Source organism: Lutra lutra, chromosome 9, assembly GCF_902655055.1.
Source record: "Lutra lutra chromosome 9, mLutLut1.2, whole genome shotgun sequence".
Taxonomy (NCBI): Eukaryota; Metazoa; Chordata; class Mammalia; order Carnivora; family Mustelidae; genus Lutra; species Lutra lutra.
In genome coordinates this window covers 113,840,233-113,865,495 of record NC_062286.1, presented here as the reverse complement: position 1 = coordinate 113,865,495, position 25,263 = coordinate 113,840,233, and the positions used below count along the sequence as shown (strand labels likewise).

At 46.5% G+C, this 25,263-nt stretch overlaps 2 protein-coding genes across 3 annotated transcripts in view; one reads left to right on the top strand and one right to left on the bottom strand.

Moving 5' to 3' along the window:
• Positions 1 to 1,634: 1,634 nt before the first annotated feature.
• On the top strand, positions 1,635 to 16,476 carry PANK2 (pantothenate kinase 2). Its single transcript, XM_047743670.1, has 5 exons — positions 1,635 to 1,654; positions 4,197 to 4,373; positions 6,279 to 6,402; positions 7,987 to 8,112; positions 11,637 to 16,476. The coding sequence occupies exons 2-5, from the start codon at positions 4,270 to 4,272 to the stop codon at positions 11,685 to 11,687; spliced, it is 405 nt and encodes a 134-aa protein (XP_047599626.1). The 5' UTR covers positions 1,635 to 1,654; positions 4,197 to 4,269; the 3' UTR covers positions 11,688 to 16,476.
• RNF24 (ring finger protein 24) overlaps positions 16,294 to 25,263 on the bottom strand; it is a 109,446-nt gene continuing 100,476 nt past the window's right edge. For both annotated transcript variants that reach the window (XM_047743677.1, XM_047743676.1), the window contains exons 5-6: positions 21,943 to 22,022; positions 16,294 to 21,212 (exon numbers count right to left, since the gene is read on the bottom strand). In XM_047743677.1, coding sequence (XP_047599633.1) covers positions 21,074 to 21,212; positions 21,943 to 22,022 — 219 coding nt within the window. In that variant the 3' untranslated portion in view covers positions 16,294 to 21,073. The remainder of the gene's footprint in view (positions 21,213 to 21,942; positions 22,023 to 25,263) is intronic.

Here is a 25,263-nt window from a genome sequence, read left to right as displayed (position 1 = left end):
TGTCTCTCGTCTCATCTACCACATGATTTCTCCTGTCCGCTCAGTTGTTTCCTGGCAGGCTTACTATTTACATACAACAAGAACTCTGGTCCCAAGCAGCGGCTGTTCGGTCTCAGGGGTAGTTGGAAATGGTTAGCAGTGGAGCCTCTTCTCCCCAAATGCCTTCTGATGCGTATTGTGCTGTGCTCTTGTTCCAGGAGTCTGAATCATGTGTGACACTGGGGGAGCGCCAGTGGGTACCTGCTTTTGTTTTCTTTTAGTGAACACTGCAAAGTCTTGAGGCTGGGTCCTTTGAGGTGGATGTGGGGGTTGGGTAGGTGGGAGAGAGGACAAGTGAGTTGGCCGAGACCTGGACCTTCCCGGTGCAGTATAGATTGAAAATATCTTCAGTGACCATATTTTTAATGCCACTAATGAGAATGTTATTTTAGAGAACTGCTTTTTCCTTTGTCATTCTACCTCTTTTTTCTCCACGTGTCATTGTTTGGTTTGTGATCTTATTCTCTTTCGTTGTCTTCTGTCTCCTGACTTTAATCATAATATAGAATTGACATGATTTTTTTTTTTTAACAAGTTTCTATATTCTTTGCTTGAATTTCTTTTGGTTGTTGGTTTTCAGTGGTTTGTCTTCTACCCGTGAGTAAAGGGGAAGTGTAGCTGGAGGAGAGACGGTCCCCTCCTTTGCGGAAGCTTCATAGTGGACTCTGGATCATTGCTAGGTAACGGGGAAAATCTTTTTCTGGGACCCTGTAGAGATGCCCTTTGGAATATATTTGAAAATCACTCAGGTTGTTATCAGAGGTTCAGCATTGTGTGGTAATTTAAGGGGAGGGTGCAGAGTGGAATTTGGACCTCAGGAATTGGTTCTTAGGCTGTCGGGGTTTCTCATCTGTATGCGCCAATGCTGTCCTTGAAAACTAGGAAAATGAAATGCCCGTCAAATGCTGTTTGTTATGCATTAGGGGTGATAAACCACAGTGAAATATTTTTTAAAATACTGAGTTTACCCTGTTGCCTTTTAAATTTTTTTTTTTTTTTTTTTAAGATTTTTACAAGTAGGGGGAGTGGGAGAGGGAGAAGCAGGCTTCCTGTTGAGCAGGGAGCCTGATGAGGGGCTCAGTTCCAGGACCTCAGGACCTGAGCCAAAGGCAGACTCTTAACAGAGCCACCCAGGCAGAGCCACCCAGGCGCCCCTACCCTGTTGCCTTTTTAATGCAAATTTTTTAAAAAATGCAGATTTCGGGGGTACTTACTGGGTTTGCTTTGGTGCAGTGCCCACATTCTGTATACCTGGCATTAGTGAGGTTAGCTGTGCATTGAGTCCTCTTTCATTTAGAGGTGGGGATTTGATAGGAGCTAGCAGGACACTGCAGGATGATGGAGTTAGAGGAAGGAGAAGGAAGAAATTCTAGGAAGAAAAAGACCAGCTGATTGGGCCAGTGGAAAGTGATGGAAAATTCGAAGTGGAAATGCTGGCACTTGAAATCACGTGTCAGGAAATCGGTTTTGAATTTGTGACAGCAGGGAGGGCACGAGCGGGGTCTACAGCAGGGACAGTGATGCATCCTCCAGGAGCTTGCGTTTGGTCTGAGGAGGAATTGCAGTTCTTATTTAGGGATGGTTTTCAGTGGTTTATCCGGGTCACGGGTACCAGGTAGGTGTTTTAATTAAAGATTAATATGAAGGTACTTATTAACTTCCCTCTCTGAGGCGGATCTGAATAAGTCTAGGGTAAATGTAATCAAGTGAGAGTAGAATAAAGGGGGAGAACTTGCGGGGCCAGACCTAGTTGTAAGTAGAAATCAGTGCTTTCAGCAAGTGGAGGCCGTTTTCCCTTTGCGCATATACGGAGTCTCCGTGCCTGTAAACGTTCCTAAACGTTCGTGTGGGTTAGGAGTCCAGGGAGTGAAGTGGGCTTTCTGCCATCTCTCCAGAGTTACCGCTGTTAGAAGTTGATGTATCTTCCTAGTTCTCTGGGCATGACTGTGAATGACACATACATGTGCATATAAACTTGGCGTTAGAAACAGGCCGATAGGGTCTTTATGAAATGTTACTCAAGTTGTTTTTTTGACTGACAACACATCCTGGAGTTCTTCCCACTTCAGTTTCTTGACTGACTGCAGATCCCGGTCACTCTCCACTGCTGGACAGCACACCCTAATATGAATAATAATCAGTCGTTGATTTAAGTGGAATGAAGTTGATAACACTGTTGTAAATTTTGATACTGTTAAAATTTTCCCATCTTCCAGGGGTTGTAATCGGTTTAGGTAGTGAAAAATCTCGCCTTCTACTTGAACATTTTTCTGCCTCTGACCTCCATTTATTAATAATAAAGTGTGGCCTGCTTTGGTATTGCTCCAGTCTTGAAGATGGTCTTTCAGAAGAGAGATATGAGAGTCCTTGTGGCTCCTGCCATGTGTCACCAGGTGTTTGAGTCACTTGAATTTCTTGGAGTCAGCTTTCTGCTTGGGCTGTGATCCTGACTCCTGGTCCCTGTGCTTGGGTCTCAGCATAAGTCTCCACCCTGAGGGCTGTTTGTAGAGGGTGTGGGGATGGGTCTGTCTTGTCAGGTCTGTCCTGGTGTGTGCGGTCGCCAGGTCTGTTCTGTGAATCATGCATAAATAATCCACATCTGTGAGCACTTCTGTGCTTTGTTTAATGGAGAGGGGTGCCTTATTAAGTGGAGTTGTACTTGCTTGTCTGAATACATTTTTATTTCATTACAGATAGGTGACCTTCAGCTTTGCAAACTTGATGAACTAGATTGCTTAGTAAAAGGAATTTTATACATTGACTCAGTTGGATTCAATGGACGGTCACAGTGCTATTACTTTGAAAACCCTGCCGATGCTGAAAAATGTCAGAAGTTACCGTTTGATTTGAAAAATCCATACCCTCTGCTTCTGGTGAACATTGGCTCTGGGGTTAGCATTTTAGCAGTATATTCCAAAGATAATTACAAGCGGGTCACGGGTACCAGGTAGGTCTTTTATATAAAGGTTATTAACTTGTTTTTGATATCGTAGTGGGTTAAAAGTGAGTTTTCAGGTATTGCGTATAAGTACACTTTTAAGGATCTGTTTAAATTATGTGGAAAACTTTTTTTTCTGGGATTAGGCCAACAAATAGTTTTTCTATGAAAATTCTGGTATCATGACCTCCTTTTCTTTAATCTATACTGCTCAGGATTTCGTTATCATAGTTCTGTAAAATATCTTATTGTCAGACTCATTGAGCCCATCGTCCTTGCCCTCAGCTAGTGTATGGTGTGCGTAAACCATAAGTTAGCAAAGCTGGTAGGTAGCATCTGTGAGAAGGCAAGGCAAGACCCCAGCTTTGAAACTGGCCTAGATTTTTTAAAAGATTTTATTTATTTACTTGAGAGAGGAAGAACAAGTGGTGGGGAGGGCCTGAGGGAGAGAGAAAAGCAGAGTCTCAGCTGAGGAGGGAGCCCAATGTGGGGCTCAGTCTCAGGACCCGGAGGTCATGACCTGAGCTGAAGACAGATCCTTCACCCACTGAGCCCCCCAGGCTCTCCTGGCCTCGATTTGATACATACAGGCACATGTGCGCACACTTACTTACCCAGCCACGGGATGGTCTGAGATCTAGAAGGTGAGGTACTGACGGGGGGAGAGGGCAGGCTGAATAGGGAGGAGAGGTGGCAGGCAAGAATGAGTATATTGGTAGTTTAAGGATTAGGGATGACTTGAGGTAGAACAAGGAGCTGGGGATTGGGATAGACAGTTTAATAGGTGTGAATTTTAAAAAGTAATTTTGGGGGAGAAACACATTAATGGGAGAGTTCTTTTCAGGGTGAGGGTGCTGATAAGCCAGGGCGACTAGGGGTTTAGAAAGACAAAGGAAGGCCGCGTGGCCCAGGTGTGGCGGGCAGATCTGCCCACGAACTCCTCACACTCAGCAGATGCTCAGACTGCACTGGGGACTGGGCTGGGCCAGGAGCCCTGTGTTTGCCATTTCGCTTGTTGGCGCACGTGAATATGTGTCAAGGTATGTATCAGGCACCTTGTTTTCTGTCTTCCCACAGACTTGCCTGCCAGAGGCATCAGCTGTGGCTGGGTTGGCGCAAGAGTGGGTTGATGTATGAATGTGGTTTTGGGTTCATAAATACTACCTTCCTGTTCTTATTTTTAAAATGTTGTAATACTGTGTTGTTTGTTTTCAATCAGTCTTGGAGGAGGAACTTTTTTTGGTCTCTGCTGTCTTCTTACTGGCTGTACCACTTTTGAAGAAGCTCTTGAAATGGCATCTCGTGGAGATAGCACCAAAGTGGATAAATTAGTTCGAGACATTTATGGAGGGGACTATGAGAGGTTTGGACTGCCGGGCTGGGCTGTGGCATCAAGGTAAGGGTGTGTGTGTGTTCTAAGAAAGACAGGAATAAGATAATAATATTGGGTGTGTCTTTTTCCTTTTAAACAGCTTTTATTGAGCTATAAAAGTATATAAAAAGTATATATAAAAGTATATACTATAATATACTATATTTATTGAGCTATATAGTCTATACTATAAAGTCACCTGTTTAAAGTATAAAATGTAGTGGTTTTTAGTATGTTTACTAAATTGTGGAGTCATTACCATAATCTACTTTCAGTACATTTTCACTATCCCAGAAAGAAACCTTCTGTACATTAGCTGTCACTTCTCATTTCCCCACCTCAGTCCTTGGTAAATGCTAATATATTTTCTATTTATAGACTTGCCTATTCTGGACACTTCATATAAATGGTGTCCTGGAATATGAGATTTTGGTGACTGGCTTCCTTCCACTTAGCATGTTTTCAAGGTTCAGCTATGTGGTGGCATGAAACAGTACTTTGAATCTCCAGGTGAATTTTAGGATCATCTTGTCAGTGGTTGCAAAAAAAGGCAGCTGGGATTTCGATAGGGATTGTGTTGAATTTGTAGCTCACTTTGGGGAATATTGGTATCTTAACATTATCAAGTCTTCTGATCTAAGATGTAATGTCCTTCCATTTATTTAGAGTTTTGTTTTTCTTTTACCGATGTTTTGTGGTAGTGGTTTTCAGTATAGAGTGTTATACTTTCTTTTGTTAAATATATTTCCAAGTATTTTATTCTCTTTGATGCTATTATAAAGGGAATTGTTTATTTTTAGTTTTGAGATTTTATTCATTTGAGAAAGAGCACGCATGGGGTTGGGGCAGAGGAAGAGGGAGAAGCAGACACTCTGCTGAGCAGGGAGCCTGCCATAGGGCTGATCCCAGGACCCCGGATCAGGACCTGAGCCATCCCTGAGACGAAGGCAGACTGAGCCACCCAGGCACCCCAGGGATTGTTTTTTAAATTTCATTTCCGGATTGTTTAGAAAAAGAGTTGTTTTCTGTGTATTGGGACAGGTGATTTCTTAAAGATTTTATTTATTTATTTACTTAACAGAGAGATCACAAGTAGGCAGAGAGGGAGTGGGGAAGCAGGCTCCCTACTGAGCAGAGAGCCCAATGCGGGGCTCAATCCCAGGATTCTGGAATCATGACCTGAGCCGAAGGCAGAGGCTTAACCCACTGAGCCGTCCATGTGCCCCTCAGGACACATGACTTTTAGTCATAGAGAAAGGACCACACATACATACACATGCTTGCAGGGTAATTTCGGGGACTTTATAAATGCTGTTGATGTCACATTCTGAGTTTGCGGCATTTGCGCATTGTTAATCACTTCCGTTTTTGATCGGGTTTGTGTTCTGCCAGCTGTTATTAATGTAGCAGTTCTGATGCTCAGGTACTTTGAAGTACTTCATGTTCTAGGGGAATCGGAAATGCTTAAGGAGTTTACTCTGCGTCTCCACTGTCTGTGCTTTTGCTTTGCTCTGAAAAAGCCGTTTCCCAGACAGAATGTGACCATTCGGCTGAGCGGAATGGCTGTGCTGTTGGGAATGGATTGCTAGTAGAGGTGTCTTTCTGGAACTGTCCCTCGCTGCAGAAGGAGCCACCAGTGGCTTACGGTGGATCTGAGGAGATCCTAACTGGACGTGCAAAGACCTGTTATCAGAGCTCAGTTTCAGCGGAAGCTGCAGGGAGAGGCATTTGCTTATTCGGAATGCTCGAGAGCTTTCTTCTGAGTTGTGTTTCTCTTTGAACAGATGCTCTGTTATTTCGTAATAGAAAATTTGAAGATTAAAACAATGTAGCTTCTTAAAGTCACATTTATCTTAAATGTTATTCTAAGTTCTTTTGGACCGAGTTGCCTTTGGTTCAGCTGCTGGATGTTCTTCTCCCCCTTCACAGCTTTGGAAACATGATGAGCAAGGAGAAGCGAGAGGCAGTCAGTAAAGAGGACCTCGCCAGAGCGACGTTGATCACCATCACCAACAACATTGGCTCAATAGCAAGAATGTGTGCCCTTAATGAAGTAAGGGGACGTGGATTTCATTAGGTGCTCTGAGGAAAATACAGAACGTGCTAAGGGGCCTCAGCTGTGTACAACGTCTGTCTTGTCCAGATGGTGCCTCAGTGTAGTGTACGGGGTGGAATTGTTTATTGGGGAAGTTAAAGCTCTCACATGTAGACTCCTCTTCACTGATGGGTTTTCTCCTCAGTGAAGATGAGTATTGGCACTGTCGAGAAGTAAAAGTACATCTTTTGGGGAGAAGGTAGGAAAGCAGGCAGGACTCTGGTAATGGGGACTGTGGGTGGTGGTGATGGATTGCTAGCCGGCTGGAGGTCCTGTGCTCCCTGTGGAGCCCTGCGGTCCCCGGGAAGGCCTCTGGAGGAAGCTGCTGGAGCTGGAGAAGACGGGGTGGCCCCAGAGTGCCCGCCCTCCCCACCGCCCCCGCCGAGCTGTCTTTGTGCTTTCAGCTTCTTTACAGTGCTGCCTTGTAGCATTCAGGTCAAGCAGCATTGTACAGGGCTATGAAAGAACCGAGAACGCCTTCCCTGGGGGGCCCAGAGGGCGCAGCTCTACCGCGTGTCCCCACTTACACAGTTTGGTTTACAGTTAGTCTGTGAAAGAGATGATGGAGCCATGTGGCTTAAAAAGGAGACTTTGAAAGGTACAAAAAGACTGTCTCATTTTTAATTAAAAAGATACTGTATCAGCATCAAGTAATTAAAAACATTCTTCGTTGGAATATGTTAAAGTTACTGTTTCCTTTATTGCATGTTCCTTTTTCTGTACTTAGGTGTTTTAAGATCTGTTGGTGTGGGTGTACATACCATGTTACATTTTTTACTTAAGAACTCAGAATTTCCCCGCTGTGTATTTGATTTGGTTTTGCATCATCAATCATGTGGAGCTGGGCATTTGGTTGCTCGCCCCGATCGCTCCACAGGAATGCATTTTTAAGTGCGAAGCTTTTCACTGGTTGCATTTTATTCTGATCAGGGCCTTATTCTGGAGTGAGGTTTCTCCTCTAAAGATATGACCCTGCTCAGGAGTTTTGGTAGGTCTTGCCAGGGTGCTTTTCACAAGGCTGTATGAATTCAGGTCTCTTTAGCACTGAATGAGTGCGTCAATGCTACCCTAACTAGGCTGATGGTTGGGAGTGGGATTTCAGTTCTGCTAACTTTTAATAGGTTTAAAATGCTCCTTTCTTTGACTACTGGTGGGGTTGAATTTTTTCCCATTATATTTCTTGTATAATTTGCTTATTTGTGTCACTTTCCTTCTTTGAATTGGGGTCTTAATTTTTTTTACTTTTCTGTTTAAAATTTTAATAGCAGTTATTGTTTGTCATATTTAATACAAATAGTTTTTCTAATTTGTTTTCTCTTGTGACATTTTCTGGTATGGTTCGAAGCGGGTCGGTCCGGAGTTGTCTGGGTTCAAATTTAAGTAGCCTTGGACCAACTGGATTAAATGTAAATACTTTTTTATTTTTTGCTCAGCAGTCAAGTTGCTGCTAAAAACCATGTACATGGTGCTCTGTTTGGGGTAGCTTTTACGAGAGAACAGAAGTTAAGATGAAAACTAATTGCCTTTTTTTGATGTGCTCAGAACATTAACCAGGTGGTATTTGTTGGAAATTTCTTGAGAATTAATACGATCGCCATGCGACTTTTGGCATATGCTTTGGATTATTGGTCCAAGGGGCAGTTGAAAGCACTTTTTTCGGAACACGAGGTAAGCCGGCTTCTTTCTTGCGATAATGTTACAGACATAAAGGCATGCAATCCCCACCGCGTTGGAACGAAGTAAACATTGAAATGGACTTCAGTTATTTTTTTGTGAAAGTATGATACAGGGTTTAACTTTGTAATGTTCAAGAGCTGTTTCTTACCTGATTTAATGCAAGGGAAATTTTTGGTTAATTTAATTGTGAGCTTCAACAACTTTTAAGAAATCTTGATGAACACCTCTATTTTTAAGGTTATGTTCTTTTCTGAACCATCGTTTATATTTCTCCCATTACACTTATTTTGTAAATGCACTTACTCTGGGTTCTGCTTTTTTCATTTTGATGTGTCCGTTCTTATGTATTGATACAGTTCATGTGCCACTTATTTAAGATATATGTTCTAAAAACAAAAGTCTATTCCAAGATTAGAACCACACCATTATGGAACTTAACACCTACACAAGCTAGAAATGACAAAATGGAAGAGAATCCTTAAATTGCTCCACTGATGTCCTGTATGGGAAAGTGCCTTACTGTTTTTTCCAGCTTGGGGAAAACAGAACCGTAGCTGTGGAGGGGGACCTCTCTTCTGTCCCCTTGGTTGTGGGGTAGTTGAACAGTTTCCAGTGTTGTTGGATCCTAAAGTGTTATCAGGAGCATTTTTCAGAATTGTTAGTGCATGTTTAACAGTATTTATAAGAATTGACAGAATAAGATTTGAACTGCTACAGAGGTGGCTTTTTCCCTTAAAATTGCTTTTTTTTCCTTTTTAAGTGGCTTAAAAATTCAAAGTTAAATTCACAGTGTTAAAATTCAAAGTGTACAAGTTCCCCTTTTCAGAAAGTTTAGTCATCAAATATTTTAACTTTATTTTATTAAAAAGTTTTTTACTGAATAAATCTGATGTGCAAGACCGTGTACGTCTGAGGCAGCGGCATGTTCCTCTGATAGGGCTGCACTCATCGAGCGCCGCTGGTCCCACGGCCCAGGGTGAGCCGAGCGCCTTACCCCCCAGCGTGGGGGCTGGGCTGGGCTTGCTGTCTCTCTGGCGTCTGTGCTGCTCATTTTAAGTGTACCCTGAATGCTTTTTTACTTTTGATGTTTTTGATAAATTGGTACCAAATTATCTTTTTTGTTTGAAGAGACTTTTCTGCTAGATTTTTTTTTTTAAGATTTTATTTATTTATTTGACAGAGCAAGAGAGCACAGCAGGCAGAGCAGCAGAGGAAGAGGGACAAGCATCCTCCCCACTGAGCAGGGAGTCTAATGCAGGACTCGATCCCAGGACCCTGAGATCATGATCTGAGCTGAAGGCAGTTGCTTTAACCATCTGAGCCACCCAGGCACCCCTATCATTAAGTTTTTTTATTTTTTTAAAGATTTTATTTATTTATTTGACAGAGATCACAAGTAGGCAGAGAGGCAGGCAGAGAGAGAGGGAGAAGCAGGCTCCCCGCTGAGCAGAGAGCCTGATGTGGGGCCAGATCCCAGGACCCCGAGAACATGACCCGAACCAAAGGCAGAGGCTTAACCCACTGAGCTACCCAGGTGCCCCTCATTAAGTTTTTTATACCTTTTATATGTATCTTCCTTTTTGTGATCTTTGACCTGTTTTATTTTGCTTTATGTTAGAATAAAAAGAAACCCTCTTTCTTGTCACATCATAGTATAATTTTCCTCCTGCTCCATTTCTCCCTCTTGAAAACCTTTGCCTAGGTGGAACATGGGGATTCTTAGGTTAGTCTTCACACCAGGACAGTTAGGATTCAAGCACTTCTGTGTAGGGTCTTGGTTGGACATCTTGCCGTGTCCTTCCTGCGGCGCCCGGGCCTCTGCCTCGAGCGCCCACTGCTGCGCCCGTGGAACCTGGCTGCCCGCAGCTGCCCATGGCTTGAAATCTTCTCTCTGCCCTCACTCCGCAGTCAAACTCCTGTGAAAGCTGTGTGTGGCTCTGGTCAGCCTCTCTGTCCGCCTTATGTCCCATTCTCATCGCAGTGTCTGGTAGCTTGTGTCAGGGATGCCTTCTACTTGGTGGGGGGGTTCTGGGTCTTCAGGGGACATCATTCCAATGGTTCACTTCGTCTCTTCTTTTGCTGTTCCGAACGCCACGGAGAGCAGAGTGTACCACGAGGTCTCACAGGGAGCACCCGGGGGTCCATCCTCTGGCAGTGGCGGTGTCCCTCAGTGACCCCTCCTCCTCTTCAGCCGGGTGGCCCCTGCCGTTGCTGGTGACCTCGCATCGCACACATGGTTCAGCTGCCTGTGTTCAAGGCCAGGAAACAGCGAGAGGAGAGGCTGCAGCTCCTCTTGTGTGAGGCGACTTCTCTTGGAATAGTTTTCTCTGGGAACCACACTGGACCTTTGTGACTTATGATAGAGACTCTTAGCACATTATTTTTAGTCCAGGGGTGGGTCTTTCAGGATCTTCCCATTGTCCTTTTTTGGTCATTTCCCTCTGAAAGTGCTTGACTGATTATCCTTTGGTGACCTTGATGGATTCTAGACTGCTGGAGGACTGCCCTCTGCTGATCGCTGCTGGCGTGCTCTTTCTACCAGAGTGGGTTTTGTCTCATTTCTATTACATTCAATCCTTTTTTCTTTTCTTTGTTTCTGGGCTTTAATGTCTTGGTTCTTGGTTGTATTTGACTTTGACTACTTACTTCTGGAGGTGGTCTGGCATTGTCCTTCCGCTGCTGCTTGTCTTTCCCATGCCTTTGCCCTCCCTGTGGGCTCTTCTGTTCTCCAGACGGCGCTTTTCCATCTGTGCCCTCTCTCCACGTGGCAGCAGGGCACTCTTGTCTATTCCTCTGCCCACTGCCTGTTCAAGATCCAGACATCCAGTTGCTTCCTGGGTGTGGCTGCTTGGCTGCCGGGGGCACGTCAGCCTCAGCCTCGCACAGGCCACATGGAAGCCCTTCCTTGCTTCCTCTCTTGCTCCTGTGTCCCTGTTCTCAGGGGCACTATCACCAGATGCAAGCAAGGGAAATTCCCAAGGGAAAGACCTCCTACCCTCATCCCCTTCTTCAGGCAGGTCTTGAATCCATCCCACCCTTTTCTCATTCTCCCTTCTATCCCCAGCCCAGTTAGACCCTCACCCTCTGTGACCACCCCCACCCAGCCCTTCCTGCTCCACTGCACTTCGTGTCCCATCTTCCCTTCATTCCTTAGTTGTCTGGAGAGGCTCTGGGCCTCTGCTGCTTCTCCCGTCCTCCTGCAGGAGGCAGTCCTGCTATGGGCTCTTACAGAGGCCCCTGGGCTGCCATGGGCCCTAAGCTCCTGCTGCCCTCACCTCCCATAGTGACCTGCGGGGTGGTCTTGGACATCCAACCCTCCTCCCCAGCCTGGGAACTCCTCAGAGCTTCTCTGCACCCAGGCTGGCCTTGGGCTCAGCAAAATGGGTGCTCAAGGAATGGGTGCCAGGAATAAAGGGCACTGTTGGCTTTAATACTAGTAATCATATTTATGGTGATTTAAATAAGTTTGAGGAAAATTGCTCTCATTTTTGGTGTACTTTTTTTTTTTTTTCCAGGGTTATTTTGGAGCCGTTGGAGCACTTCTTGAGCTGTTGAAGATCCCCTAATCATTACCTGGGGAGGGGTTCCTGGAACATTCCACAATGGGATCTGTGAACTTTTGTTTTTTAAGAGACTTACTCAATTTTATGATTGTGTACTACCCGAATCAAAGCAAGAAAGGACAAATGTATTTTTCTAAGTCATCAAGATAAATCCTTAAAAATCCAGTCTAAACTAGTAACCAGTAAGGAAAGATACATACATAAAAATGTGGACCATGTCCATGGCAGTGAGGGTCTGCTGTGTTGAAGTTGCTCTTCAGTATAGCTTTGTTACACCTGCCATATATTTTTGAAATTCAGTGTCACTGGAGCCACTTCAGGGGAGAGCTGTTCTGTGTTCAACTGTGGTTTAGTGTCTTGTTGCACTTACTAGATGTAAGGCAGGCACTGTATGTTGTAATCTAATCCCAGTGTTGTCAGTATGGCCTCGGAGATCATCATCTGTGCATTAACTCTGGTGTGCATTTAGTTTTTGTGTGAACATACTTTCAACATGTTTTATTTCAAGGATCTGCAAATTTGGGCAGAGTAATTCTGTATTTGTAACTCTGGCAATTAAGCAGTTTCTGGAAGGGCAGTTAAGGTTACTCTACACTGCAAATCCTGGGAAGGTCTGTTTGGAAAGACGGGGCTTAGTGTACTCTGGGCAGAATTTCCTGGGGGGCTGGGGTGGGTGGGAGGTAATTTTGTCTGAAGCGAGTTAAGCTAGTAGGAAAAACACCACCACCTGGAAGATTAAAAACCAGACAAAGTGGGCCTCTCGAATTGACATCTTTTCAGGGAATCGGGGAATCTGGTGGTTTCAGGCTGTAGAAAGTGAGGTATTGAAGTCCATTGATTAACTCATAGGAAGCAGGGTGCAGTACTTCCGCCTCCCCCCCCCCACTTGGGGTCTTTACTTGCCAGAAACTGCCAGGCAGGCTGGCTGGTGGGACTGCATGAGGGCTGCACGTTCAGGCTTAAAAGGTAGTGTGATTAGAGCGAGGTTTTAAGATGGAGTCTTGGTAGATTGACTTAACATTTTCTTTCTGCTGTGCAGAATCATTTAAAAAACGCTTCCCTTTGGAGATGGAGTAACATTTTATTCTGTGTATTTTTGTGCCTGCTTCATCGCTGTTGGAAGCAACGAAGGGTCTGTGTAAATCAGCTTTCGAACCAGAAGGAAACCCCAAGGCGCAGCCTTCCTGGCACCTGGGCAGGAGGCACCTGGAGGGAAGGGTCCATGGGTTGCCAAGGGGGGAGGGCTGATCCCTCGGCACCTCTTGTGTTGGGCGCGTGAGGGCAGCAGAGGCACGTGCCTGCCAAGGGCAGCTGCCTGCAGGGCGGAGCGGCCATTTCCAAGGGGCGGCCAAGGGGGACGCCCCTTCATGCAGTTGGGCGCCTGTGGGTTGTAAGTGCTGCCAGCCTGGTGTGGGCAGCAGACCTGGAGGGACGCTTGTGGCCCTTGGGTGGCAATCAGCTTCTCCGCTGTTGCTGCCCCTCGTGTGGGAGCCTCAGCCCAAGCCACCTCTAATCTTCCTTAGGCCTCAGACACGGGCTTGATGGCCCCACATTCCCCACGGCCTCCAGAGACAGTGTCACTACCCATTTGCTGATACACAGTCGTGCTTCTGGAGCCCCATGTGCCGCAGGCCCTCTTTGTTTGCTTCCCTGCAGAGACGGTAGTGGAGGGAAGGAGGGAGCCCGCTTCCCACAGAGACCCTGGCCCCTGTGCTGGGGGTTCCCTGCTTTCCCCCTACGTGTACTGTGCTCACGAGGCTGTGACCAGTGTTTTACGTGGCTGGCCTCTTTGCAGCCTTTGTGAACCCTGCAGCTGAGCAGGAACAAACCTGCCTGAGGTCCCAGGCTCGAGCTGGCAGAGCCTCCTCTTCTGCAGAGCGCTGACCTTCCGCTTCCGTGGAGCCGCACTTCCCTGCTCTGGAGAAGCTGCCTCCGTGACTTCCCTGTGCTTTGTGCTCAGCCCACGCTGTCACTAGCTGGGAGGGTGCCGGATCCGTCACCAGTGAGTGGTTTCTAAGTCTGATGGACATTTCAGGTCCTCATTTTCAGTTCTAACACAGCAGGCCCCTCTGGCTTTTCCTTCTGCCTCCCAGGCCACGCCTGCCTGTGCCAGCTGCTGCTGCTTATAGGACACAGGTGCAGGTCTGTACCTCCCTCAGCAGTCCGCAGCCCTGGACGCTGATTTCCAAGGTAGCGGCCCCTCCTAGCCCTTGCCTCTGACCTGTAGCCCCAAGGCAGTGACCGCCTTCCCCTCTCATCACTGGGTGTAAGGCCATCGCTGTACATTCTCTTCCCTGAGCCTGATCCCAGTTTACTGCCACTTCACTACCTCTGGCTTGTGAGATTAACGTAAATCATCTCCCATCTCCAGGTACCACTGCATTCTGTCAGCAACGTCCCTCCCAGTCTGCCCATCATGAGGTAGCCTGAGTGTCCCCCCTGTGGCAACTAGAGACAGTGTGGGGGGTGCAGGCAGGGGTTGCCTAAACCAAGATTGGAGATGAAGGCTCACAGGGCTGAGTGCTGGGATGCCGTGACTGGCAAGGGGGGAGGGAGTCTCTGTGAGGGTACCCAGGCTTCTTGGGGAGGCTTGGTTTTGGACTGTGTGATTTTGATACCAAAAAGGCAGCTGGATATTTTAATTGGAGATTTCAGACCTGAGAATGATGTGTATCTAGGTGGGAATTTAGTGACTATGAAGGTAGAATGAGAATAACAATTACAAGATGGGCAGAGAAGGAAAAGGCTGCAAAGAAAGTGGTCCAGTAAGGGTTTGGTGGGGCCTGCTGCCCAGGCTGCTGGGGAAGAGGAGCTCTCTAGGCACCTGTATTCAGAGGAGGTTTGAGAAGTGGTCCAGATTTGTGGCAGGGTCATGGATGGCCTAGAGGGGAGCACTTTTTCCCCAAGCTGTGGGGCCAAAGCTGACCTGCAGGGGTCCTAGTGAGGGGCAGTGAGGAGAAATGGCAGTTGCCACAGGGTGACTTTGGACCAGGAGATGTCTTTTTCTTCTAACAGAATAGTTGGTATTTCCAAGCCTGTGATGTAGCTATAGAGGTGGGGTATGGGCTAGTTCCACCACCTCAACCCCCCTGAGCACTGGTATCTGCATTGGTGAGACCACTGGTAATGTCCAGCTGCATCTGCAGTGCCAAGGCCAGGGAGGGAGGCAGGTGGGGCCTTGGCCTCTTTCTCCCTCACTGTGACCTGGTGCTCCAGTCCTTACCCTTGACCCCGACCCCCGGCCCCGGGATGTATGGGGTGCAGGCTGAAAGCTCGTCTTGATCACAGTCCATGTTGCTGGTGACCAGTTCTTTTTGACCAGAGCCACTCATCTTGACTTTCCACTCCTGCTACACAGGCTGAAGTGGGGTATAGGTGACCTCAGGTCCCTCTGAGTTACAGGGTACGTATGCAACACAAAGTATTTTCAAAACCTGTTTTTTATTTACATTTGTTTTAAGTCAATTACATGCACGCTTTGTTTCTAAAACAGGAGTAATTAGCCAAAAATGCATTAAAATTTTAAAATAGCACTTAAATATACAAAAATATAGCTTACAAAAAACTGCGAATGTTTAAAAATATTCTGCTGCAGAATTCTTAGTGTACAAATACGTCTATGAAACCCGAGAATCAGCATTTCATAAACCTTTTTTTTTGAGGGAGTTACACAAGATCTAGTGAATAAAATCCAGTGGGCTAAATAAACTACAGGACCTAAACTATCCCCTTCGTGGCAATGACATCAAGAAATGCAGAGACGACAGTATCAGGAGCACTCTCGGAAAACCAGGCCCTCGCCAGGAGGGACATCCCTAACCCTGGCCCCACCTGCTCTATCCAGCAGGGCCTGTGAGGGAAGGGGCACATGGAAGGATAGTGTGCTCCTGGCCCTAGACTTAGGACCATCCAGGCTGGTACTGGCACAGGGAGCAGAGGGGAGCTTCCTCAAACTACAAACAGGTCCCTTGGCTGGTGGGGACCACATTCGAGGTCCATGTCCCTGAAGCAGGGTGGGTGTTCTCCCTGACCCCAGAGCTGCAGGAGTGAGCTCTGGATTGGTAAGCCAAGGGTGCGATGCTTGGTCTAAAAGTGGAACGAAACTCTCTGCATCTTGCAACAAGTTGGGCTCTGAAGGTGAACAAACTGAATAAGCCCCATTTTTCTCCTGCTATTCTCAAATGGAAGCACATTCCATGGCACATGGGATCTTTTGTTCATCTTCTCTATGAAAGAACCATTTCCAGTTTTCAGCTGCAGATTTTACCAGAATTTAGACATTGCAAATTGAGACATGTTCATCTCTTTTACTTAAAATTCATAATAGCTTGTGCGGAAGACATTCTAGCCAGGATGAGATACTCGCTAACAGGTGGCATTTCACATACAGTTCCTTTCAAGTTTCAGGTTAGGGGTCCAAGTTGCACTTTTAATCCAAGGGAAGGCAGGATGCCAGGGAGGTTGGTGAGGACCAAGAGGCAGGAGTCCATGCCCCTCCCTGCAGAGCTGCCTGGAAGCAGCAGCTCTATCTTCTGCAGGGGCAAAAATGGACTTAAGACTTTTTTTTTCTTTAAAGGAAAAGATGACTGATGGAGTAATTTCTGTTGTCGAATGGAGAAAATTCTGTGGGAAGCATTTTCTTTTTAATGTGTGCATAAAGAGTGGGGTGGGAAAGGGAGCAGAGCACATGACCTTCAATATGGACCCTGAACGGTGTGTATCTATGGTTAATTTGGAGGAGACTGCCCACCTACCTGCTTAGCATCATCTGAGACCTCCCACCCACCCACCCCCCAAGAAGAAGGCTGCCTGAGGCTTTAGTTGCTGCTGCTTCTCACATCCCCTGCCTCAAAAACAGGAGCTCACCTAAGAAATCATGGCTGTTGTAGCCAGACATCACCCCATCAGATAGGGTTTGGTGGGGGTGGGGGCAGCTTGTCCAGGCCCTGCAAAGACTGCTGGACCAGGACCAGAGTTCTGCACTGCTGCTGTCAGCAAGAGAGTGGAACCTGCTTTTGAGTGTCCCGTCACAGACCAGGAAGACAGTCTAGAAATTGGTTGTGCTCACGTACTATCCGAGCATCTGTTTGGTAAGGGCCATGGAGGGATTGCTGTTTCTGCTTTGTATGGAAAACAAGAATTCCAGTATGCTGCAGTCAATAAAAAATGCCTTATTCAAAAAGGAATGTGATTGCAAAGACATCCCCCAATTATGGGCTCACCTTTTACAGATACTCTGCCTTCTGGGTGGCTCTTCCCCCATGAATAGGAATGCTCCTTGGATATACTGTTCTGGTATCACATAAGTAAAAAAAAAAAAAAAAAAAAAAAAAATTATATATACACACACAAGCACTCGTGTATACATACACGTGTGTATTTACCTGTATATGCATAAATTGTCACTGGAAGGATCTACATGGAACAAACTAAAAGGAGTTCAAGGGGTGTTAAAGTTGGGCTTGTCAGGTCAGGGATGCAAGGAAGACTTTATGACTTGTGAACTATGTGAAGGGATTACCTACTCAAAAACTTAAGGAATAGCACTTAGGGAGCTCTATGGGCAAAGTTACATGGAGGTGACTAGGGAATATCTGGAGAGGCAAAGGAAGGGGCCCAGACAAACCTAGACCCCAGGGGCAGCCCCCTGTCCCTCAGGAGGCTCCTGCTGAGGTTTTGTTGCTACCCAAACTACAGAAGAGCCCCGCGTGACGTGCATTATGATGTCCCCTACTCAAGAGCTTCCACAACCCCAGGCCAACTTCCCACCAGGCTTTGGACGTGGCTGGTCCACACAAGAACCAGCAAAAACATTACTACAATTCTTAGGTGATGAATAAGGAAACCAGCTTTGAGAGGCTAACTTGCATAAAGACGCTTGGCTGTTGAATGGCCAGGGAGGATTTCAAGTCACTCTGCGCATTTTTTCAGTCCAGAGCTCTAGGGATGCCTCCCTGTGTTCATTTTGTAATTCTCAACCTTTCAGAAAATTACTACAGTTGTTCAGAATAGCTTAGCAGAGCAGGAGCAGGCTATGGAGGTGACAGGCTTTGAAGTGGGTCTGTGGAAAGGGGCAAATCATTCCCCTGATGGGCCCAAGAGACTTGGCATTGGAGGAAAGGTTCTTCATTTGTCAAGACTTGTCAAGAACAAGCTATCTGGCAATGATGGGATGTTCCCTGTACTCCTCACCCCAAACTTCCCATGGGCCATCTGCTCCCATCTGGCCATTTCTGTCTTGTCCTGCTCCCTGCCTTGGTGGGTGCAGACTACAAGTACCTTACCTGCTAGGGACGGGCCCAACCAAACACACTGTGGCAAATAAAAGCGGCTGAGAACAATATCTTAACGCCTACTCATTCAGGAATCCAGTCAGGCTGGTTTTGTTCCGTTTCTAAAGCCAGCTAAATTCAGCTATACCCCTAGCAATAACTAGATAATGATGCAGCCACCCATGGAGTTCAGTTGGGGCTGAGTTACATTCTTTTAACCCACACCATACAAGTAACATCCGATCTTTGAGCTGCTTAAGACTCATTAAGAGAAAGTAAGAAAATTACCATGTCACCAGCCAGTGGCCCAAGAGCAGACAGACCAAAGGCCCCATGTGTCTAGAGATTTTCCATGTGTCTAGAGATTAACAAAAGGCCACCATCAACTCACCAACAAAAGACAGATGTGGCAAGGCTGGCCTCTAAGGTATAGGCTTGTGCCAAGAATATTAGGGGATCCTTAACTTGTTAATGTCCAGATGGACATTACCACAGAAGGCTGTATTTTACTCAGAATTAAAGATAGATGTAAAAGTGAAGTGCTGGCCACTGGCAGTTACAGCAGTGCAGCAGAGAGTCCTGGAGGAAGACCCAGATGTGGGGAGCAAGTGCATTCAGGCTGTGTTGCTAACAGTTGCAGGAACTACCGTGAGTGGTGCTGGCCATATGCTGCAGGGAGACGATGGAGCCTGGAGCCAAGAAATATGACCGCAAGCGGCACTCCATGTCCAGCCCCACCCTGGGGGAAGAGCTGCATTTACAAAGCGCTCCACATTCATGGGTGCTGAGGTCATGCGGGTGGTACCTCGTGGGGGGTTGTGCCCAGGGGAGAGTGCACAGCGTTCTTGAACTTTCCTCTACCGGCCGGAACTCCGCACCATGTCCACTTGCGCTTCCTGTGGTAACAGGAAATGAATTCATCTACTTCCCTACACATATAGGGACTTGTGGGGCGGTCTCACACCGACGCACAGGACAGAAAAAGGCTGCAACTGATGGGTTATAAGCGTGCTGAAGCTGTGAGTGGAGATCATTTGCAGTTTAGAACACGAGAATTCCTCCTCTGAGGAGAAAAATTCTTTCCTGTTCTAACCCCATTAATGACAAGGTGAGATTCATCCCAAGGCCATTCCATGGGAAATGGTGGGTGTTGGCCACTAATGAGGCTAGTCCAGAAGCAGGCTTATTTCTGAACTGGTCACTGGAAACCTTGCACTGTAAACTGGGTGCTTTACAGCATTCAGCTCCATTATGCTACGGATACAGAACACAGAAACGATGGAAGTAGGAATGCATGAAAAGTTCTTTTCAAGGATGCCCAACAGGCTAAGGCTTTCATATAAAAAGATCCCACACTTCCTTGCCCCGTTTAGCCAGCAGCCAGTTGGCGTGCCATGAATAGGTCACACGGAGCAAACAGCCAATTCTGACCAACTGGATTTGTAATTTTCCAAGCTGGATTCTGCCCAGCACTTTCCTAGGCTAGTGGGAATTTTCCTCCTCCTCTGGCCCCAGCCACCTGAGCCAAAGACAGGTTCCCTCTTCCATTTTAAGACCGCAGAGGCTAGATTCCAGAAAAAAATCCCTAGAGACCTGCCACAAATAGAGTAGCAAAGCTTCTTCCATCCACTCTCTATGCCATGCAGACCACATTTCCAACGAGAAACTGTCCTCCTCACACCTGTGGAATGGAGCAAAGCTGTTGACGAGGAGTCTACCCCATGACAGAAGGACGTAGAAAGAAGAAAAGAACTTTCTATCTGACCCAAAGCCATTTCAGATAGCTGATTTGTACAGTATTCATGAATCTGAACAGATGGGGAGTCATTTCTAGAAAATTTGGACAGAAAGGGCTAAAGAGCAGCATGCATTTCTCTCCTATAAAGACACTTTCAGTTACTTATCGCAAGTCTGAATAGTGAGGCACACACCAGCAGGGGAACAGTGCCCCGTAGGAGCTTCCTGACACTATTTACAATTTCAAGTGGATCCCCAGCTTCAGAATTACATAAGGATCTTATTTGGGATGTTTCAAATTGTTAAAACCGGCATTTTCTCAAGTAGAAATGGTATCTAGAAAGAAGAGAACAGGGAAGGAGAAGGGAGAGGCAAGGGGGTCAGCATCCTCTCATCACAGCAGGGCTCGGAGGACTGGCCATTCTCAAGAGGGAGCTCCCCTTGGGAGCTGTCTGAGGGGCTCACAGCAGCTCTTTACCAAGGCAGTGGGCTGAGACTAGCAGCTGTGCCGGAGCCACACTGTGCATGTGGTGGTGTGGGCAGCACCCTGAGGCCCTCTGGGTCACACAGGGACAGCATTGGCTCAGAGGTCCACACCCAGCTGGGGCTCCTGATGGGCAGCTTGGCCAGGCCTCACTGGAGAGTTGGGGAAATAAGAGGAAATGGCTTCTGACCAGGCCTTTCCAAGCACATCTAATGTTTCCAGATGATTTGATAAGCAAGTGTCGTGAACTTGAGGGAGAAGCGGGTGGTGAGGGGCACTGCTGCTCTGTGATAACCAAAGCCCTTGGGTTCCAAGATGACCTTATCAAAGGAACATAATGTGAAAAGCCTTGTTGGCACTGCCTCACCAATCACTGGCAACCAGTCGTGCTTCAGCTGAGGTAACCGCTGGTTTTACTTGGCTCAGGGACTGCCGGGAGGGTCTGCTGCTGCAAAGGCATGCACGGTCTGCATAGAAGCTCATCTGTCCACAGGGTAGGGGGCGGGGTGGCTTTAAAGACCTGCCCTCAGTTCCCTTCTCTAACAGTTCTGTTTATCTTCCCTTCTGCTTGATAAAGATTCACCTTGACATGGAGATAAGTATCTGGGAGACAGAGTAATGGCATCAGCAAGAGACCCTCATGACATTTCTTGAAAATAACTGGAGGGCTCATCCTTCATCCACTCCTCTTCTCTTGGCATGGGGTAGTGTCAGCGTGCTTTGGTTGTCACAAGACCCAGAAGTCTGGGTTTCCAGCTTAGCTGGCCCGAGTTCTTCACGAGGCAAAGGAAGTGGTAGCTGGTGCCCCAGGTAGAGCAGCCAACACAGAGACCACCTGTGTTCCTCCTGGCTCCACATGGACATTGGATCCCGCAGCAGTTTGATCCTTGGGGGAGCTATACAATGTTCTCTGCCCCGGGCAGGGGCCCCTGTGGGGGTCCACGGTCCTGCTTACTGTGCAGCTGGGCCAGCTGCAGAACTGGCATGTTGCACAGTGGACACACCTTCCGAACCTCCAGCCACTTAATAAGGCACCTGCAAGGTGAGACAACACAGGAGGGGGAGGTCAGTCCCATGCTTGTGGTGCCTCCTGCCCACCTCCATCATGGGTTGAACACCTCTGTCCCTTATAGCCAGGGGTCAGTGTGAACACTCAGGTCCCAAATAGCTCCACCAGCAGGTGCACCAGAGCCTCTAGTCTTCCAAAAGGTGATACTAAGAAACCACAGCATGCTATATCCTCAAATTATCCTGACCTGTTAATGAAGTACACTGAGGATGGTGGTGGGAAGTAGGAGAAATAAAAGTTTTTAATAGAAATAACATAAAATTGTCAGAGAAGAGGGAATATTAATACATCTTCATGGCAGATGGCCTCCTCTACCATTTACATTCATACTTTATTATTTTGATTTAAAATAACCATGGTTTTGATTAAAGTAAGTTTTTAAGAACAGAAGCTCTCTTGGAAAGTTCCAGTTAAGTAGCTGCTTATAGCCCTGGTTCTAAGGAGGTGGCTTATCTGGCCCTCTGCTTAAAGTCCTGCCTGGTAGTCCTGTTCCATCACCATAATCCCTCCTAGTGTCACATGTGCGTGCGCACACACACACACACACACACACTCACCCTGTGGGGCACATTCTGCTTTCTGCATTGCAGACCAGTCATAAAGCTGTCAAGCTTGTCTGGCACTGTCCCAAGCCCACAAATTGCTCAATACACCTCAAACACAGGTCCCTTTAAATAATTCCACACCAATACTCACTTTCTGTGGAAGGCATGCTTACATGGACAAATGCCCAACTCATCTCGAGGCTTGAAGTCTTCTAGACACACTGCACAGAGCTGAAAGACAAATTCACAGGTGAGGCAACATGTCTGCTAAGTATACTCGCAGCCCCGAAGTAAAGTAGAGACCCCGGAGGCCAGCCATTTGAAGGGACTTACAAGGTCCCATGACTCCTTAAGTGAAAGAAACAGGCTGGAATGCGCCAGGTCTTCTGAAGAAGAGTCTTCTGCTTTTCCTGTCACCTGTCTTCAAGATAGAAGGCAGACAGGAAGAGACAGCAAAGGCAGCTTCCTTTACTTCAGTGCACTGGCAGAGTCTCACTTAGGTTTATTCTTAGTAGACAGACTGAATATCATGCAATTTTCCTGTGGTAGATGAGGGGCTGACTCCCAGGGAATGCCAGCTCAGCAGCACAGCCCCTAAGGGGGACGGCTCATGCCCTGGCGGGGGGTGTCTCCTTTGGTTTTTTATAATGTAGAAATTATAAACCATGGCACAGCCTGCGGTAACATACTTTTTATAGTTCCTGGGGCCCTTCACTTTGGCACAGTCCTATCAGTGTCTTATAGAGAGTTATTCAAGAGTCACTAAAGTTAAACTTATGAAAATATACAGATGGAGCTATAGAGAGGATCACCCTCTGACAGGTGGCCAGGCTCTACTGCCTGGAAAGAGACCTCCTCCCTCACAGCCAGATGCTGGGTTCTAACCACTACTACTTGGGCACATTCTAGCTCCCAGGGATATCAAGTATCATTGTATATACCCACTTTACAGATGAGAAAACAGGCTCAGAGTAACCACCTTGTTGAGTAACCAGGCCTGGCTGGGGACCCAGGTCCACTGCACAGATGTCCTGCTGTACTACTTGTCTCCTGCCCAAAGGTTGAACTCCTCCCCTGCCTGCTTCCCTGTCCATCTCCAGGGATCCTGGTTCAACCATCACTATTTCTTGTCCATCCCATTGACATGACCTCCCTGTTGCCTGTATCTTCATTCACCTGTAATATGTAACCCAGTCTTCTTAAGTTATGTGACAGGACACATGGCTCTTCGTGCCCTGTGGTCAGTGCTGTGAATGCTGGTTTCCAACACCCTTCTTTGGGGGAGCTCTTGGGGGGGTTTGTGTATACAGTAGATAGGATCCTCACAAGAGGAGGAGGAAAATGGATAACTGTCTTAGGTTCAGCATTACTGTGAAGACAGCAGGGGAGAAGCCAGGACAGATAGCCTTGGCTCAAACACCCACTAGATGTGGGACCTCAGCCATCATGATGCCTCTTAAGCTCTGTTTCTTCATCTGTAAACTGGGGACACTACCTGCTCCACTGTCATCAGTTCAGACAAGGGGCAGGGCTGAGGAGGCAGTAAGGTAGGCAGTCTATCAATACTAGTGGTTTTTATTTACATTTAAATTTCATGATGGGTGCACTATTTTTAAGCCCATTTTTGACTTCTGGAGGAAGGCTGAGAATAAGCTATGAGGAAAAGTGAGAAGCTAGTAGTTCCAGCCATGGGGGCCATCTTTTTGGGCTTTAGCTTCCCATCCGTAAAGGGGGATGATGTTCCCACCTCACAGACTGTATGAACAGGCCCTTCTGGCCTTAAACACGAAGCTTCCCTCCCAGCACAGGAGGTAAAGAGGGTTAGGACTGCTGGCTCTGCTTCTGGAGATTCAGTGCTGATCCTACCAAAGGGCAAGAAGTTGGTAAGCCACTCATTTTAATTTGCTTATTTTTCTAGGATCCAAGATTAGATTTGTAGCGTTTTCAAAACAGAGTTATGACTAATGGTTATAATGTGCTATTATATTCTTAAACAAATTCTAAAACCATAGTCACCCAGAAAAAAAAAAAAAAAAAAAGATAAATTCTGACATGTTAAGTGCCATAGGTGACCAGAAGCCAAGGGTAGTCACAAAGAGAAAAGCCTCAGATCTGACTTCTCAAAAGTTCCATGAAATGCCAAACTAATTTTATAATTTTATAGATATTTTGCAAATCAGCTTTACTTCCCAGTATTTCAACAAGATTGCTTCTCCAGTGTAACTTCCCATACCTTTTTAAAAATGGAGATGTAATTCACATTAATATTCACCACTTTAAAGTATACAATTCAGCAGTTTTTAGTATATTTACAGAATTGTGCAACCATCATCACTACCCAATTCCAGGACATTTCATTCCCTGCCCCCAAAGCACACACCCATAAGCAGTCACTCCCCATTCCCCCTTCTTCCCAGTCCCTGGCAACCACTAATCAGCTTTCTGTCTGGATGGATTTGTCTATTCTGGTCATTTCCAGAATGAAATGGAATCATGAAATGGTATCTTACAATATGTGGTCTTTTTTGTCTGCCTTCTTTTACTTAGCACGATGCCTTCAAAGTTCATCCACGTTTTATGGCTAAATAGTATTATGGATATACCATATTTGTTTACCCATTCATATGTTGACAGCAGCTTGGATTATTTCTACCTTTTGGCTATTGAGAATAATGTTGCTCTGAACAAATAACTGAAGGACGCCTCGGTGGCCAGGTCTGTCAAGTGTCTGCCTTTAGCTCAGGTCATGATCCCAGTGCCCTGGGATGGAGTCCCACATTGGGCTCCCTCCTACGGGGAGTCTGTTTCTCCCTCTGCCTGCTGCTCCCTCTGCTTGTGCCTGAAGACACACACACACTCTGACAAAAAAAATAAATCTTTAAAAAAGGGGGCGCCTGGGTGGCTCAGTGGGTTAAACCTCTGCCTTCAGCTCAGGTCGTGATCTCAGAGTCCTGGGATCGAGCCCTGCATTGGGCTCTCTGCTCAGTGGGGAGCCTGCTTCCTCCTCTCTCTCTGTCTGCCTCTCTGCCTACTTGTGATCTCTCTCTCTTTCTCTCTCTGTTAAATAAATAAATAAAAATCTTAAAAAAAAAATCTTAAAAAAAAAAAACCCCACAACAACAACAAACCAGACTAGTAATTGAGGTTTTTTTTAAATTTTTTATTTTTAAAGATTTTATTTTTTTGTTGGAAAGAGAGAGCACAAGTAGGCAGAGTGGCAGGCAGAGGCAGAGAGAGAAGCAGGCTCCCTGCTAAGCGAGGAGCCTGATGTAGGCCTGGATCCCAGGACCTTGGGATCATGAGCCAAACTGAAGGCAGCCGCTTAACCAACTGGGCCACCCAGGTGTTCCGTAATTGAGTTTTCAATTCTCTGGGTATTTATCTAGAAGCAATTGTTAGGTCATATGGTAACTCTTTTTTTTTTTTTTTAAAGATTTTATTTATTTGAGAGAGAGAGAGAGAGATAGCAAAA